Here is a 17528-nt window from a genome sequence, read left to right as displayed (position 1 = left end):
GATTCATGCGACAGGAGAAAACGCTCGGTTTGTTCACCCTTGTTGGCGTCGCCAAAAGGCGCAGCTGATGGCAAGAGACGATAAATAAAAGTGTCATCACAGTTTTGTTGAAATTAAACTCGGAAAGTTTTCCAAACCATAAAATGTATAAAGGGAACAGTGTGAAAGCCCACATCGTGTGAACCAGTGTGTAAGAAGCTGGGATGCTGAGAGACACGAGAAGAAACCTCGGGAACAGACTTGAACTGGAAACAAATCCAAGTGTTATTGAAACGTTGTTTCACAGCACCTCAAAGTGACACTACCCCCATCTAGTGCTGAGCTGTACACACAGCCTCCCTCTGTAACGATGTGGAAATCATGTATCATTTATTTAGCATAGAGTAGCTGAGGGAAACGGACCAACCACAGCCGAGTATTTTGGTTGGCTTTAATTTTTAATTGATCTTGGGTTTTTTTTTTGTTTGTTTTTTACAGAAGTGCATTCCTTGTCATTAATCTTTAAAATTTTAAAATGCTTTGGAGCATTACAGAAAAAAACAACAACATTAGAGTGTTACAGTTAAATCATTTCCAACCCTGGCTTTGGTTTGGTGTAATTAAAAGTGCTACATAAATTGGGAATTATCAATTTGTTGAGATAAATAATTTCTACATCACATTAGTATTGAGAAATTAATAATGTGCTCAAAAGCAGACAGCATATGTGTAATTTCAGTGGGCTAAACAAGCATACTTTGGATTGATTGTCAGGTAAATATGTTGTTATTTTCATTCTTCTTCTTCTTCTTCTTCTTCTTATTATTATTGTCATTATTATAGTACTGTATAAAAGCCTTGAGCCAGCCGTCATGTTTTTACAGTTCTCTTTCATGGAGCTAGACTAAAGTGGTCTCGCACTGTAGTTTTTTTTCTTTGGACATCGGTTGCTTTTTCACTTCTGACCTTGTTCTATGAAGGATTCAAGCATAAAAAGGGCAGCGAACTCCAGGGATGAACCAATGTTGTGTCGACAAATAACGGACAACTTGTTAAAGAACAAATGTTAAAAATGATCTTTACCCACTTTGTTATAAGCTGCTTTCTTTAAAAGACTCTATGATAATGATGATAGTAAGTAGGGACGGGTACCGGTTCTGACATAAACGGTAGTAATCAGACCGAAAAGCAGCGCACATTTCGGTGCTTTTTTTCGGTGCTTTTTTTTCCTGAGATGTCACTTTGGATTCTATAGCCAATCATTTTACGTTCCCGAGGATAGTAGGCGGGCCCAGGTACGTACGTTCTTTTAGAGCAGAACTACAGATTAAAAACGCCCAAGGCGAAGCGGTCAAAGTCTGGCTGTACTTCACAGCAAAAGATGCAAACTCAGCAGCCTGCAACAAGTGCTTTAAGGTGATACTGTGATACTGTCAAAGGAGGTAACTCCTCGAATCTGATGAAACACCTGGTGACGTATAGCATTTTGTTATACGCCGAGAAATGCTGCGAGACCTCACACCGGGCACATCTACTGCGGGTGTGGTGCCTGTTATTGGACCCAGAGTTAGCAACATCCCCCAAAAACCCGAAGAGGAGAGTCCTGGCCCCTAGCCCTGCCAGTGTAGCAGAAATGATGACGGATGATGATGGCAGCAGCAGCCGTTCTTCTCTGGGTCAGTAGCTTAATGTTGTTCGTGTGTAATTTACATTGAGTACACTAACCACGTTATTACATTAATGCACGTAAGGTGAACTAGCAAACACCGTCGTAGTTACATGCAGCTGTCGTCTTGTTTGATGGCAGATACTCCCTTCACCCTGGCCAAGAAGGCTAAAATGACGAAAGAAAAAGAGGAAAACAGTTAAACATGAGAGGTTTTTGGATAAAGTTTGTGTTTTTTCCATTGTTTAAGCACTGCTTCCAGCCAAGAGTGATGCCATAAATCCCCTATAGCTGCAGAAAAGGCTAACATTGTTATCGTTTTACAAAAAACCAGCTGAACATGAGAGGTTTTTGGACCAATGTTGTGTTCTCCATTCTTTAAGCACCGGTTTGAGCACCGTTTAAGCACCGGCACCGTTTCAAAAGTACCGGTTTGGTACTGGTATCGGATAAAACCTAAACGATACCCATCCCTAATAGTAAGTGGTGTTGGGAATTATGATCACAGATAAGTACTGTCAGATTTTGGCCTCCTCAGAGCCCCGACCTCATCGTGATAGAGAACCGAATAAAAGACGGCCAACATCGAAAGAAGAGCTTTGAATGTCCTTCAAGCCTGGAGAATTATTCCTGCAGACTACTTAGAGATTAAGAGAAAGCTCCATGAAGAGAGTTCAGCCTGTGTTGAAGAATAATGCCGGTCACACCAAATACTGACTTTCAAGCTCTTTAGAATTGTACGTGTTGTAAAGACCCACCTTTTAGCACATCCCAGCACACCCACTCACTTCACCAGATACACCTTGTTTAGTTCTCTCACCTTTGATTGGGTGTGGTGCTTGTCCTTAATTGCACTCACCTGTCACACATAATATAAGGACTGCATTCACTTTTGGCTCACTCCTTCTTCACTCCCACACGGGGCGGCAGCAGAGGTGAGGTTCTGTTTGGGGTTTTTATTTTATGTATTGTTTAAGGTAATGAGTAACTTAAATCTGTTTTCTTTCAGCATTGGCAGTCCATGTGTGTCTTTCCTTCCTTCCTTGCTTTATTGATTTGAGAATAAAAGGAGCACCCTGTGAATGATTAGATGACTGCTTATTCTTATTCTAATCGGATGAGCCCATGATGCTGATTACTTAAACCCTGAGCCTTCCTTTCCTTCATAACAGTACATACTCTGTTTTTGATTTATATACTTTATATAGACTCTATTTCTATTTATGTCTGTACATGTTTCAATAAATCGTTGCATACATCTCTCACTTTTCTAGCTAATTTTAAAGAAATTAGGGTTGGCTCAAGACCTTTGCAGAGTATTGAAAATGTGTTCCTGACAGCACTTTGCAGCTGTACAGTCCTTTTGTATTTCTTATTTTGTCTACTTAAAAATCTTTCCCTCATTGCCATATTACATTATTACCATTAAAAAGATAAATTGCCGTTCTTTAATATTTACTCAATGTCTTGCCCACAGATGCTTACCACTGCAGCCAAGTTTATCGTAGTGAGTAAAACTTAACACTAAAACCAATCAAATTTTTAAAAAAAATCTAATTTTGATAACTCTGCTGCCTACAGGCTGTTTCTGAATGAGCCTCGGTTCCTTGCATACACAGAATCTAGCAAAATATAATTAAGATAAGACGAGAAATACTTTATTTATGCCAACAGCTGGGAAATGACTGTGTTTAAGCAGAAAATTAAATGGAAAATACAAAAAAATGAAGATCTTCATAAATCAGAATATAATACAATAAGATTAAATACAAAATGAATGCAGGTAATGTGTAACGAGGTATTATACTAAGTCAAAGGTCAAACTAGCTTAACCACAGAAAAGCTACAGATTAAAATCAGGGCAGATTGCTCATCTAACTGTCAACAAAGAAATACCTGCTCTGCAACGTTCTTTAAAGAAACAGGTCCCACATTGTCTTTCTGCTTATGTTACTGGAAATTCACCTATTAATGTTTAATGACTTCCTGGTTTTTTTTTTTTTTTTATCACGTGGCACAGAACTTCCAGAAAACTTCTCACAGTGAGAACTTTCAGAGCTGGAATCTTTCAGCGTGAGAAGATAAACAAAGAACTAAGATAAAAGGAGGCATGCAGTGTCACGTGTTAATGTGGACAAATTCAACAGCACACAAGCAGAAGTGGTTTTAGACCTGAACAGGTCCTCAATGTTTCTCTGAAACCACACAACCACTCATGGAACTGGCTACTCTTTCTCACCACAGCTTAATTCATGGACAACTCTTATATTTACAACGAATACAAACATTTAATATTACACAAGCTCTTAAAACTGAGTTGATATCTGCAGCATATTTGTCATTTGCAGCAGGCTCCATAAGACGCCGTTCACTATAAAACCGTGAGGAATCACAGGCTGCTGAGCTGGTGGATCCTCTGCGCTCTATTCCTAAAATGATGATAGATGGAGTTACTTCTCCTGCTGTTTATTAGAAAATCACAGTGTTTGCTATGTATTCTGTTTCTAAAAAATCTCACCTTATGCGATCGACACAGTTCATCACCCACTTCAGAGCTGGATTGGCGCATGCTTTCCCCTTCTTTATGTAGAAACTACATTAAAATAAAGCAATATGTTAATATTTGTACACCCACAGTAAACACTAGTTTCTTTCAAGCAGTTTGTTAAAGTAATTGTAATGATGCTCACATGATGGCATTGATGGGACACATCTCTGTGACAGTCTGGACTGAGTACCCCTTGATGGCTGAACATGGTAATCTGCCTGTCATGTACCTTCGACAGCAGTAACGATAAGCTGTGAAAGAAGGAAAGAAAATGTGTTAAATTAAAATATGTGTCTACCACATCCAGGTAGTGGAGATGCTTATGTGTAAATGTGATTAAACAGACAAAAAATCAAAGAAAATAAGGCAAGAAGGAAACAAATACGAACCTGCTGATGTGTTTGCAGTCAGACAAACAGTAAGTGCGATCACCACCACAGCTCGGATTGGCAGCATGTCTTCTTCGTTTGTGTTGGCAGCAGTGACTCTGATGATGAAACTGTCTCGCCTTTTCAGGTGGAGTCAGAGAGGCTGTGCTGGTAACCTGCTAATCACAGCAGCCTCATGTATACCTCAGCTCTAAACGCATCAAGACATGTGACATCATCACAAAAAGTCCCAGCATTTTCCCGAGTTCAAGATAAAAAAAGAGGAAGCGGTGGAACAGGTGGAGCGGGTGGGAGTGGCTATAAATACAAACTACACTGTGTTAGTGTCTGCATACCTTTGTATTGACTTTAGTAAACATGCAAATATGTGTGCACATGTTTATTTCACAGATGATATCAGTAAAAAACAAACATTCATGATGACATATTTCCAAGCAGGTGAGGAAAAGATGGTGTTCTTGTTCCAGCAAAATTATTAAATGTTAAAAATTTAATATCAGTGCAAAAAAAGTGTTCTGTCTAACGGTTCTATATGCATGTATATCTACGATCATTTTTAGTTTTTTTCATTTCTTCAAACGTCTGTCCAGAAAAAGAATCCAAACTTTAAAATGATGAATGAATAAACAAAGCAACATATTATAAAGCTTAACACGCAGTATTTGGGAGGATGATGACTGGCATACCACTGGGACCACTGTCACCTTCACCCTCCACATCCTCTCGAGCTCTTCTCTGAGCCCTTGGCATTTCTCCAGCTTCTCGTGTTCCTTCTTCCTGATATTGCTGTCATTCGGAACCGCTACATCGATCACCGATCACTACGGCCGACTTCTTCTGTTTGTCACCACCACTATGTCCGGTTGGTTAGCCACCACCATTTTGTCCGTCTGTATCTGGAAGTCCTGCAGGATCTTAGCTCGGTCATTGTCTACCACCCTTGGGGGCATCTCCCATTTTGACCTTGGGACTTCCAGGTTCTATCTATCTATCTATACATACACACAATTATAAATTTATATAAATTTTAAAGATATATATATATATGCATACAAATATTGGATCACATGTTAGGTTAACACTCCCTGACAAGACAAAAACTCCTGCAAAGCCAGCTCCTGCAACATGGGAAGTTTTATAAGGAGTGTCTTTGTGACTCAACAAGGCAGTTAAAACAATTAAAACATAAAAGATGCAAAAATAAAACTAATACAGTGTGAGACATTCAGAAGCACATGGGGATAAAGTGTTTAAAGAGGATAAATTATCAACTAATGCAAAATTACAAATAAAAATGAAAATCTGTGGATTTGGAGAGCTGGAATCAGAATCAGAATCAGAATACTTTATTGATCCCTGGGGGAAATTATTTTTTGTTACAGTGCTCCATTATAAACCAACATTAAGACAAGACAGACAATACGCTAACTAAGAATAGTACAATATATACATATATATACATACATACATAAGTCACTCATAAATAAATAGCTGGAAAAGAAACATGTGTAGTTGTAGCAGTAACCAGTGTGTTAAGTGGATGTCAAGGTCATGATGAACATGTAGCCAGTGTATCAGAGAAACTCAGGAGAGTTTTCGCCAAGCACAACATCCCAGTGTATTTCAGACCCAGCAACACACTCAGACAGAAACTGGTTCACCCGAAAGACAAAACTCCAAAACACAGACTTAACAATGTGGTGTATGCTGTACAGTGCAGCGAGGAATGCCCAGACCTCTACATTGGAGAGACCAAACAGCCACTTCACAAGCGCATGGCACAACATAGAAGAGCCACCTCCACAGGACAAGACTCAGCAGTCCATCTGCATCTTAAGGATAAAGGTACACTATTTCGAGGATGCCAATGTTCACATTTTGGACAGAGAGGACAGATGGTTTGAAAGAGGAGTGAAAGAAGCATCTATGTCCACTGTGAGCGACCATCTTTGAACAGAGGCGGGGGTTTACGACACCAACTGTCTGCCATCTATAATCCAGTTGTGAGATCCCTTCCCAGACGCCTTAACGCCCACTCACATCCTGGGCCATCTGACCTCAGGAAATCACATGATAGGGTGGGGTTAGGTTTCACAATGAGCTCACCCAAAACCCTGGCTGATTGTGACCCACACCCATTTTCACACCTTGGCTCATGTGATTAGTTAGAGGATAATCAGGGGGTCCCTTTGTCCCTGTTTGGGGGGAAACTCCCACTGGGTTTAAATCTGGGACTCTCCACCATTTGACCTTAGAACTGAAGAAGCTTCTCGGATGAGAGGTGAAACGTCTTCAAGCAACTCAAAGAAGTCCAGACGCTTTCTTTGCAAGCTCCTTAGACTAGAGGTAGTAAACTATATTGCAGTTAATATATCTGATCAAACAAATACATAAATACATACAATGAAAAACTACTAGGAAAAAAAAGATAAGCATTTAAAACTATTACAAAGAAGTATAAAGCTAGAAGGCAACAAACAAAATGCCAAAACAGTTAAAGGAATAAAGAGACATAGAAAAATCAAGGAGCCAAAGATTCAGGGACCACAATGAGATTTAAAAATAAAATTAATCAAGTCAATTATACACAAAATGACCAGAAAAGACAACAAACTGCCATAAGAAACCATAAATTGGGTGATAAGAAGCCAGAAAATTGGAATAATAATATAGAAACAACATTTCCCAATAAAGCAATTATGAAACTGTAAATAATGATCGAGCAAAATGTGAAGTGACCATAAGAGCATAAGACATGCTGAACAGCCACGGTGTGTAGTGCAGAGTACCCGCAGTGGGTGGCAGTGCACAGCAGCACATGAAGGACTCGCCACATGACCGCTGTGTATCCATGCCATCTAAAAATCACTTTCACTCGCGTACTGATGTGGCCTAAAGCTACATTTGATTATCAAAGTGTTGTATAGCTGCTCAGAAAGTATCTCAGATGTTTCCAGGTAACAGGCCACATATAATAATGTTTCCGCTGCAGATGTAAGGTAAGATTCATATTAGCATCATAATATGGTAATACTATCCTAATATGTTAAAACATTAACCCATATTACCTTATTGTTATGAGGTTACAACCACTTTAAAGTCAGTATATAAAAATTCAAATGCACAGTTCTTACAATTTTATTGCTAGCAGTTTATCATATTGTCCTCGATATACTGCTGTACTAACTGGCATTGTTTTATTGGCATATGTTGTTTCTACATTTCCCACTATTCCCATTTTCTGGCCTCTTATCACCCAATTAGTCTAATATTGGTTTTTGTCAAACAATTGTGATTCATGATATGACCTTGATATTACTTTAGTAATTAGTAATAACGTCCTCTTTCTGTGTTATTACTGGGCTCCTTCCACCTCATTACCCCCACTATTGCATCATTATTACCAGCCTGTAGTAAAAAGTGCAACTAAACACCATCATCAGAGCTGATGACATCTTGTCTGCACAGAAATACCTGTTCTGATACATGCTTTAAATAAACAGCCTGTGACTTCCTCCTGCTGATGTCACAGGACTTTCATCTGCTATTGTTTAACAATTAGATTGCAGCACAGAACTTCCAAGCTGGAATTTTTCACTGTTACAAACTAGGAAACAAAATAAAAGGAGGAATGCAGCGCCACGTGTTAAATGTGAAAAAAAACTCAACAGCACATAACTGGTAATAGTTTAGACCTGCAACAGGTACTCATTTTATTTAAATGTATGTATAAAATCACAAAAACATATTCATAAATTACGCTTTTTTTGCCACAACACTAGATGCAAAAACCAAAATCTGATATTTACAAAGTATAAATTAATATTATACAAGCTCTTAGTTTGTTTTCTGTAGCTGGCGTCAGTGGTCTGTTTAAAAACCTCAGATGATCTTCTATTTCTGCAGCTGTGAGCTGTGCTGGTGGATCCTCTGCGCTTTTTTCCTAAAATGATGATAAATGGAGTTACTTCTCTCGCTGTTTATTAGAAAATCAGAACATTTGCTCTTTATTCTGTTTCTAAAAATCTCACCTTATACGATTGATAGCGTCAATCACCCACTTCAGAGCTGGATTGGCGCATGCTTTCCCCTTCTTTGTGTGGAAACTACATTAAAATAAAGCAATATGTTGATATTTGCACACCCACAGTAAACACTAATTTCTTTCAAGCAGTTTGTTAAAGTAATTGTAATGATGCTCACATGATGGCATTGATGGGACACATCTCTGTATCAGTCTGGACTGAGTACCCCTTGATGGCTGAATATGGTAATTTGCCTGTAATGTACCCTCGACAGCAGTGAGGATAAGCTGTGAAAGAAGGAAAGACAATTTGTTCATATAACAGAGGACAAAAAATAATGCTTATGTGTAAATGTGATTAAACAGACAAAAAATTAAAGAAAATAAGACAAGAAGGAAAGAAATACAAACCTGCTGATGTGTTTGCAGTCAGACAAACAGTAAGTGCGATCACCACCACAGCTCGGATTGGCAGCATGTCTTCTTCGTTTGTGTTGGCAGCAGTGACTCTGATGATGAAACTGTCTCGCCTTTTCAGGTGGAGTCAGAGAGGCTGTGCTGGTGATGTGCTGATCACAGCAGCCTCATTTATACCTCAGCTCTTAGCGAACTAGAAAAATCCCAGCATTGAAAGTTAAAAATAAAAACAAAACAAAACAGGTGGAACATGTGGGAGGGACCTATAAATACACATGGATCTGCAGGCTTCTGAAATTGCACTGATCATGGAATGTTGTGATATTTATAGACCAAATATGTGCAGATGCTTACTATTTCACTGATAATATTAGTTTGAAAAAATCCCAGGTATGATTAAATGTCTGTTTCAAAACTATTTAAAGATAAAGTAGGCGAGATCACATTTTCCTTCTTATTCCAGGAAAATGACCGCAGATCCAGCAGCAACAAGCCATACAGCACCTGATGTAAAGTACTCAATAAAAGACAAGCTTATGAAAAACTCAAGTATGCCTGGGTAAATATACACTAATTTAAAGTTTTTGACATAAAAGTAACAAACTATATTAAACTCAGTATATCTGATTTCATTTTTAGTCTTGCTGAAAACTTTTTAGTTGCATTTTTAAGAATAACACTAAACTACTGAGTTTTAAATCAGCAAAGACAAAATTCTGATAAGTAAATGAGACTAAAGGACACAGTTTCTTAATAGTAAAAGTAATACTGACCCTCCAACCATCCAACCCATCATCAAACCAAACATCTAACAATCCAGCCAGCCAAGCATGTGATAATTCATTCATAGAATGATTGGGATGCATTTCCAGTTCACTTTTTACCTGCAAAGATTATGGCTTTAACCAAACTAGTGTGGTTTACCTATTCAGAAGAAACAGTGTTTCAGCTAACCTTCTGCTGTGTCCTCTTCATTTTATTTATTCTACATTAAACAAATGTAGTTTTATCAGCTAAATGTTTGTAAAGGAAGGGTCCATGTGTTGCCACGGTGCAGTGGTTAGTACAGCAGCCAAACAGATGAAAAGTACACGTTTATTTTCAACCACACAGGAATATTGGAATTAGATGAACAAGAAAGTCCAGGTTGCTAGAATTCTTGACTAAATGAGGAGCTCTTTTTAAAGTCAGCAACAAAAGTCAAAAGCTGAGAATTTCCAAAAAGGCATTGCATCATGTTGTTCTGATATATCTTAAGGTTTACCAATGTTTTCTTTTTTAGAGTGAAAAGCAAATCTTTTAATTTTGTGCATAAAGTTGACCTAGTAAATCTTTAGAAAAATGTTTGCACTGCCACAGTTTTTTCATTACTTTATTTTTGAGCCGGGTGTGTGTAATAGTGAACTTATAATGCATAGAAACCCTGCAGTGTGTCCCCTCAGTGTACCAGCAGCCCCGCTTGATCATATCCACGTCATTGTGTTGTGTTAAGTGAGTAATTGTTAAAAATTTAAACAGGATATCAGATGAAGCATGATTACCTTCTAAAAACGAATTTTATTCACATAATTTTGTGGTGTAATGTAAAAAAATATTATTAAAGTTTAAAGCAACAATGTTAAAGTACTTGAGGGAGGAAATTTGCCCAAATTGAAACCGAGCTCCCTCTGCACACAGCTGCAGCAGCTTTCCTTTCTCCAAGTTTCATGAGTACATAATGTAGCTAGTCTGTGTTTTTAAATATAATGCAAAAGTGAAATGTACAGGAATACAGCAAAGATGGTCACAGGAAGCTGAACCAGCCAAGCAGAGTGTGTAGGTGCAGCTCTGTTTGAGGACCTGGACTTCCCCTATTGTAGACTCCACCCTGTTCTCTGGCAGCTCTGTGGTTCTGGCAGGGCCGCCGGAAAATTTCACCTGTCTTTGCCCGCAGGTAGGACTGTGGAAATGTCTCAGCAACTTCCTTGTTGGTTATCTGCCATTAATCAGGTGTTGTTGTCAAGGTCATGTGAATATTTTAACATTTTCTGTTCGAAAGTACAGACAAGTTTTTTTTTAATGGTTTTTAATTGTAGAAAATTGACAGTCAATAAATCAGTGCATTCTTGAATGAGTGAGCAAAGAGTCTGTTACCATCAGCTCAACTGCCACCTGCTACCTGGCTAGACTTCCTTGGCTTCACTCCAGAATCATGTGACTGACAAAGACAAACTGAGGCGGATTATCACACCAGTTAATCATCACATTACTTCAAGTTTAAAGTTGAATGGGGTAAAGTTGAATGGCTTATATTGTTAAGCACTTTGTGCAGCATCGGCTGTTTGAAATGTGCTATATAAATAAATTTGACCTTGACCTTGACCTATTAACACTAAAGTGGATAGAAAACAGGCAGTTATGCATTTTGCAGCTCTTATTTAAGCCTTCTAAGCCTTCCACTTCATCATAGCTGATGAAATACCTGCTCTACTACATGCTTTACATAAACAGCTCCCACAACTTCCTCCTTTGAGAAGTTTCGTCAGTTATTGTTTAGCTGTTTTCTAGGTTTCATGTTATGACACAAATGTCTAGAGCTGGAACTCTGGAAAGATTAAAGGAGGAATGCAGTGTCACGTGTTTAGTGTGAAAAAATTCAACAGCGCATACGTGCTAATAGTTTTAGACCCACAAGAGGTACTCATTTTATTTCAATATGTATAAAACCACAAAAACAATTGCATAAATTACTCTTTTTTTAACACAACAGTACATGCACAAAACCAAAATATTACAATTACAAAGTATAAATTAATATTATAGACCTCTTAAAACTGAGCTAATATGTCCATTGTTTGACAACATCTTTCTTATTTACAGCAGGCTCCACATGATGGAGTTCACTGGACTATAAAACAGTTGCTGGATGCAAAGATCTCATAAAAAACTTGGTTTTCTGTAGCTGGCGTCAGTGATCTCTTTAAAAAGCTCCAATGATCTTCTATTTCTGCAGCTGTGAACTGCGCTGGTGGATCTTCTGCGCTTTTTTCCTAAAATGATGATAGATGGAGTTACTTCTCTTGCTGTTTATTAGAAAATCAAAACATTTGCTCTTTATTCTGTTTCTAAAAATCTCACCTTATGCGATCAATAGCGTCAATCACCCACTTCAGAGCTGGATTGGCGCATGCTTTCCCCTTCTTTGTGTGGAAACTACATTAAAATAAAGCAATATGTTGATATTTGCACACCCACAGTAAACACTAATTTCTTTCAAGCAGTTTGTTAAAGTAATTGTAATGATGCTCACATGATGGCATTGATGGGACACATCTCTGTGTCAGTCTGGACTGAGTACCCCTTGATGGCTGAATATGGTAATCTGCCTGTCATGTACCTTCGACAGCAGTCAGGATAAGCTGTGAAAGAAGGAAAGACAATTTGTGACTAAACAAGAAACAAATCATAGAAAGGCAAGAAAGGACAAGAAAGCAACAAATACGAACCTGCTGATGTGTTTGCAGTCAGACAAACAGTAAGTGCGATCACCACCACAGCTCGGATTGGCAGCATGTCTTCTTCGTTTGTGTTGGCAGCAGTGACTGTGATGATGAAACTGTCTCGCCTTTTCAGGTGGAGTCAGAGAGGCTGTGCTGGTAAAACTACTAATCAAAGCAGCCTCATTTATACCTCAGCTCTAAACGCATCAAGACATGTGACATCATCACAAAAAGTCCCAGCAGAGGCACAAGTAGGAGGGGCGTATGAATCCACATGGATCCACACAACGGCAGTGTTTGGAAACATTTGTTTTGATTATGGAAATTTATGGAACAACTTTTATTTAACACTTTTCCAGTCTTACAGTGTTTATGCACATGCACACACCTGTCACAAAAAGGTAGTGTGGTTACTCATTAACTGTGTAAAAACATGTAACTTTTGGGAGGAATTGATTTCAAACCAGCTCAGTAGGAAGCAAGGAATTATAATTATGGGCAATTTAAAAGAAAAACATTGCATCATACATGTTAATTGTTGCATTAACACACCCTGACCTGACAAAGACTCCTGTAGAGGCAGCAGTGCAATGTGGGAAATTTTATAAGGCGTTGCTCCTTTTTGTGACTCTCAGCATTGACATCACAAAAGCGTCATTCTTAAATTAGGGAAATGTCACTGGTTTAAACATAGCTACAACCATTGATTTTTACTGGTCATAATCCAAAAGGCTGAGACAAAAATTCAATTATAAACCTGTCACTATTTTATTACCCAAGTGTGATATTTTATATATGGTATTTGTATTCAAATACAAGGACACATAAGTGTCTGTTTTAATAAAACAAACAATGTGGTGTAAGATGTATCAGTGTTTCGCGTATTTGTTCATAAAAAGAACATCTTTGTTTCTCCTTTGTGGTGTTTCCATCTTTATCTTTTGTTAGGAAAAAGAAGAAGGAAGACGCTTGGGTTGCTCAGCCTCTGCTAAATACAACTGGAGAGCAAACAGAAGTATAGCCGAACTGTTTCATTCAAAGACACTGGAAGTATAAACTATTACACTACCCACTGTTGCATATGTATTTTATTTATTCCCACTTAGATGGGAATGTGATTTGTGAGCCTTAACTGTGTTTAATGTTAAATTAAACAGTTACATTGTGTGGGAGTATATGCTTAAGTTTCCTTTCAGCATATTTTTGAGCATTCAGTACCTTTGAGGTTTTACTGAAGAATATTCTGGACTTGACATTGTATTTTTCGCTGTTTTGGGTTGTTGCAAAAAAAATGTACATTGATCAAGTAAAAGGATGTAACTAATCATTAGTAAGTCATCAGTAACTCACCCCCGACCCAGAGTGGTAATTCCACCCTTTTCTGGCTGATGACTATGACCTCAGACTTGGAGGTGCTGATGAACCACATCATCTGCAAAAAGCAGATACGAGATTCTGAGAGCAAAGTGGAAGCCTTTTGCCACTTGACTACTGCTATAAATTCTGTCCATAAAATTTATGATCAGAATCAGCCCTGGTGGAGTCCAACACCCACCAGCAAACTTATTTGCCGGCTATGCAGACCAAGGTCTTGCAATAGAAGTATAAGGACTGATCGGCTCTTAGATGCCCCATACTCCCAGAGCAACTCCCACAGGACACTCTGTGGACACGGTCAAATGTGCTTTTGAGACTGAGATCACTACAATCACTCTAGATCTCTAATATTTATTCTATTCTTTATCATTGTATCATCATAAATACAAAAGATAACAAAAACTAAACTGAAACTAGCAAACCCACTCTGTCTGTGTGAGTGGGTTTGCTTCAGGCCTATCTTTTCCTGTGTTATGACAGATTTTTCTTACCATTGTGTAATTAACTGTTATTTCATATCTGCTACAGGTAGATTTTCTGAATGAGCCTTGCTTTCAAGGAAGGTAATATTTTTCATTGGTGGAGATTTGATAGACCAGTGTCCATAAAATTTTATGCTTTTTCCACATCAATGATGTCATCCTGGGCTATGGAACATATGTGTTTTCTATGTGCAGCCAAAAAAAAGAAGAAGAAGAAATAACTGTCTTATAGCAGCCGATTAAACAGAAAATACAAAAAGGTTTACACCGTAGTAATTCAAAATCTGGCACAACTAGGGGATTAAATATAAAATGAATGCCGGTATTGTAACCCACACGGGAACAAAAGTATAGATGCACGCCTATTAAATGTTTTGGTAGCCTACACCAGGGGTGTCCAACTCCAGGCCTCAAGAGCCGGTGTCCTGCAGGTTTCAGATGTGTCCTTGATCCAACACGGTAGATTTAAATGGCTAAATTACCTCCTCAACGTGTCTTGCAGTTCTCCAGCGGCCTGGTAATGAACTAATCCTTTGATTCTGGTGTGTTGACCCAGGGTAGTATCTAAAACCTGCAGGACACCAGCCCTTGAGGCCTGGAGTTGGACACCAATGGCCTACACTTGTAATCAAAAAATTTGTGGCAGAGTCAGTGCCAAGAAATTTCCAGCCAGAATGCCCGAAGCTCGTTAAAGGTGACCAAAAATGTCTGGTTAAGCTGCAGCTTACAGCAAGACTTATGCAAAGGCCGTATTTTTGATCCTGCATTGATTAGAAAAAATCCAAAATAATTTCAAACTTGGGAACCCAAGTCTTGTTTTTTAAAGTTAACAAAAATGTGTGCTGTACAATCCTTCCAGTAGAATTCAAATTGTGACTGTAATACCTGTTAAATAGAGAATTAAGAGTAAAGGAGGAATGATGCATCATTCAAACAGCACAACACAAAATGCATTTATAAAGATTTTCTCTTACACGCGCGCTGATACTGCATTGTTTACACCAGCAAACCAAAAGAGTCGCTGGCTGCTGGCGGCAAAGCTCACACAGAAAACAACATGACCCACAACACGATAACCAATATGTGTGCAACAGGTTGTATAAAAATGTAAGAGCACGTGTCAGCTGACATTCTAGAAACTAAACGATCATCTACAATTATTCCAACTCACTTGTCTTCATGGTGGGACTGTTTAACCTTTAAGAAAACATCATATCATGTTAACTGTAAACACAGAGAAAAATTTGCAAAGTAGAAAGTAATTTACGCTGTCACAATAAAAAAGTGTGGTTTAAAAAACCACAACGAAACCTCCACAGTGAAAACCCAGCAAAAAAAGCATTTCCTTCTGAATTATAATGGACTAAACTGCAGTAAAATACAGGAACTTTAAATGTGTACATGAGCTTAGTATTTGGGTATTTTTTTGAAAGAACTTTAAAAAGACACATGTTAGCACAAGGTTTTTAAGGTGTTGTTCCTCTTTGTGAATCTCAACATGCACTTAAAATGTAAGATACCTAAAAATAACTAATACAGTGTGTGACATTTAGAAGCATGTGGGGATAAGTGTTTGAAGAGGATCAGGCATTTCACCGAAGACCTTCATGCTCTTGCTGAATGTGGGCGCTACACGTGGGTTGCTTTGAGGTTATACGAAGGTTTTAGGTCAAAGGGGCTTATTTTATACCGAAGACCGATGCAACAAAGGAAAAGCTGTGCATTTGAACCACTGAAATAGGTCACGATCCACGGACTATAAATGCAATTGCTTACTATAAACTTTCCACCAAAACCATCTCATGTCTTGGTTACATATTTCTCATTTCTCATTTCTGGTTATTACACATAAACTACCACAAGTGGCAAGCGGCTCTAGCTTGATACAGAAGAGGAAGTCCACACAAGTGTATTAGGTGTTGACTGACAAAAGACAAAGACAGAAAAGTCAGTAAATCAGTGCATTTCTGCGTGAGTGAGCAAAGAGTCTGTATCCATCAGGTCAGGCGTCTACCCATTATAACAGCCAAGGCTGTCATGGTCCTCCCGTGCATCGCTGCCATTCTCTCTCTCCTTCTTTATCACTATGAGTGTGTGGATGTGTTTGTGCGTGTGTGCCTAACCATGCTTTGTCTTGCAAGGGTTTGATCCTTCCAGAATTCCCACCTTCCACTCGGGGACACCTGACACAATCAAGCTCACCTGTTTGTCATGTGCTGATCAACCTGCCACTACTTATACTGGGAGAGATCCTTTAGTCTGCGTCTGAGTGTTGAATTAACCATGTTATTGAAACCTTCTCGAGTCTGCAACTCTGCCGCTTGTGTTCCTCTACGATTATTCACCTGTCCCTCTCTTCTGTGGAGAAGTTACCCCGCTGAGAGAAATCTGTGCGAGAGCGAGGGGTGGAGAAAAATTTGTTCCTCTTCACGTGCGATTGGAGCTCAGACCTCATTAATGGATTTTCCTCTACAAAGGGCCTTGTAAATCGAGACTGTATGATTCGCGTTCATGAGCACTGCAAATAAACTCATTCAATTATGACAAAGTAATGTGATGGTTACACAAAGTAATACATTACTTGAGTTTGCTTTCATAGGTTATTAACATGGAGAGAAAACAGGGAGTTATGCATTCTGCAGCCCGGATTCCTGGTTATTGCATAGAAACTATCTCAGGTGTTTCCAGGTTTTAAAAGACAGCAATTGACAGAATATTTACACAGTTACCTTCAAAGACATGCTGGGGATGTAAGGTAAGTTTAATTTCATCGTCATAATATAATAAAACTTTTCTAATATATTAAAGCATCAACCAGTATTACCTTATTATTATGAGGTTACTACCACTTTAAAGTTAGTATATAAAAATGCACATGCATAGATATCACTATTTTATTCCTAGCAGTTATATATTCTTATTAATATATTACACTATATATTATAATATTTCTGATTTGCATTGCTTCACAGACATTATTACATCCAGTTTATGACCCCATATCACCCAATTAAATAAACTGCAATTTAATATTATGCAGTTCAAACCATTATTGCTGTATTACTTTATTATTACATGAATGTTACTTTAATAATTAAGTGGTAGCTAATGACACCATGTCAACAGAAATACCGGTTCCTTCTTCAGCTCCCATGACTTCCTCCTGC

General features: G+C 38.4%; 3 protein-coding genes across 3 annotated transcripts; all 3 read right to left on the bottom strand.

Moving 5' to 3' along the window:
- Positions 1–3635: 3635 nt before the first annotated feature.
- Positions 3636–4835, bottom strand: LOC120727543 (C-C motif chemokine 20-like). The gene is made up of 4 exons (XM_040021863.1): positions 4583–4835; positions 4336–4444; positions 4164–4238; positions 3636–4074 (listed from the first exon to the last, which is right to left on the bottom strand). The coding sequence occupies exons 1-4, from the start codon at positions 4647–4649 to the stop codon at positions 4035–4037; spliced, it is 291 nt and encodes a 96-aa protein (XP_039877797.1). The 5' UTR covers positions 4650–4835; the 3' UTR covers positions 3636–4034.
- A 3456-nt stretch (positions 4836–8291) lies between these two features.
- On the bottom strand, positions 8292–9289 carry LOC120727542 (C-C motif chemokine 20-like). The gene is made up of 4 exons (XM_040021862.1): positions 9018–9289; positions 8786–8894; positions 8614–8688; positions 8292–8525 (listed from the first exon to the last, which is right to left on the bottom strand). The coding sequence occupies exons 1-4, from the start codon at positions 9082–9084 to the stop codon at positions 8477–8479; spliced, it is 300 nt and encodes a 99-aa protein (XP_039877796.1). The 5' UTR covers positions 9085–9289; the 3' UTR covers positions 8292–8476.
- Positions 9290–11676: 2387 nt separating this feature from the next.
- Positions 11677–12717, bottom strand: LOC120727541 (C-C motif chemokine 20-like). Its single transcript, XM_040021860.1, has 4 exons — positions 12509–12717; positions 12313–12421; positions 12141–12215; positions 11677–12052 (listed from the first exon to the last, which is right to left on the bottom strand). Exons 1-4 carry the CDS (start codon positions 12573–12575, stop codon positions 12004–12006), a joined length of 300 nt encoding a protein of 99 aa, XP_039877794.1. The 5' UTR covers positions 12576–12717; the 3' UTR covers positions 11677–12003.
- Positions 12718–17528: the final 4811 nt, after the last annotated feature.

Source organism: Simochromis diagramma, unplaced genomic scaffold (genome assembly GCF_900408965.1).
Source record: "Simochromis diagramma unplaced genomic scaffold, fSimDia1.1 OVJJ01000205.1, whole genome shotgun sequence".
Taxonomy (NCBI): Eukaryota; Metazoa; Chordata; class Actinopteri; order Cichliformes; family Cichlidae; genus Simochromis; species Simochromis diagramma.
Note: the sequence above shows the minus strand (reverse complement) of the source record. Positions and strands in the feature narration are given on the sequence as shown.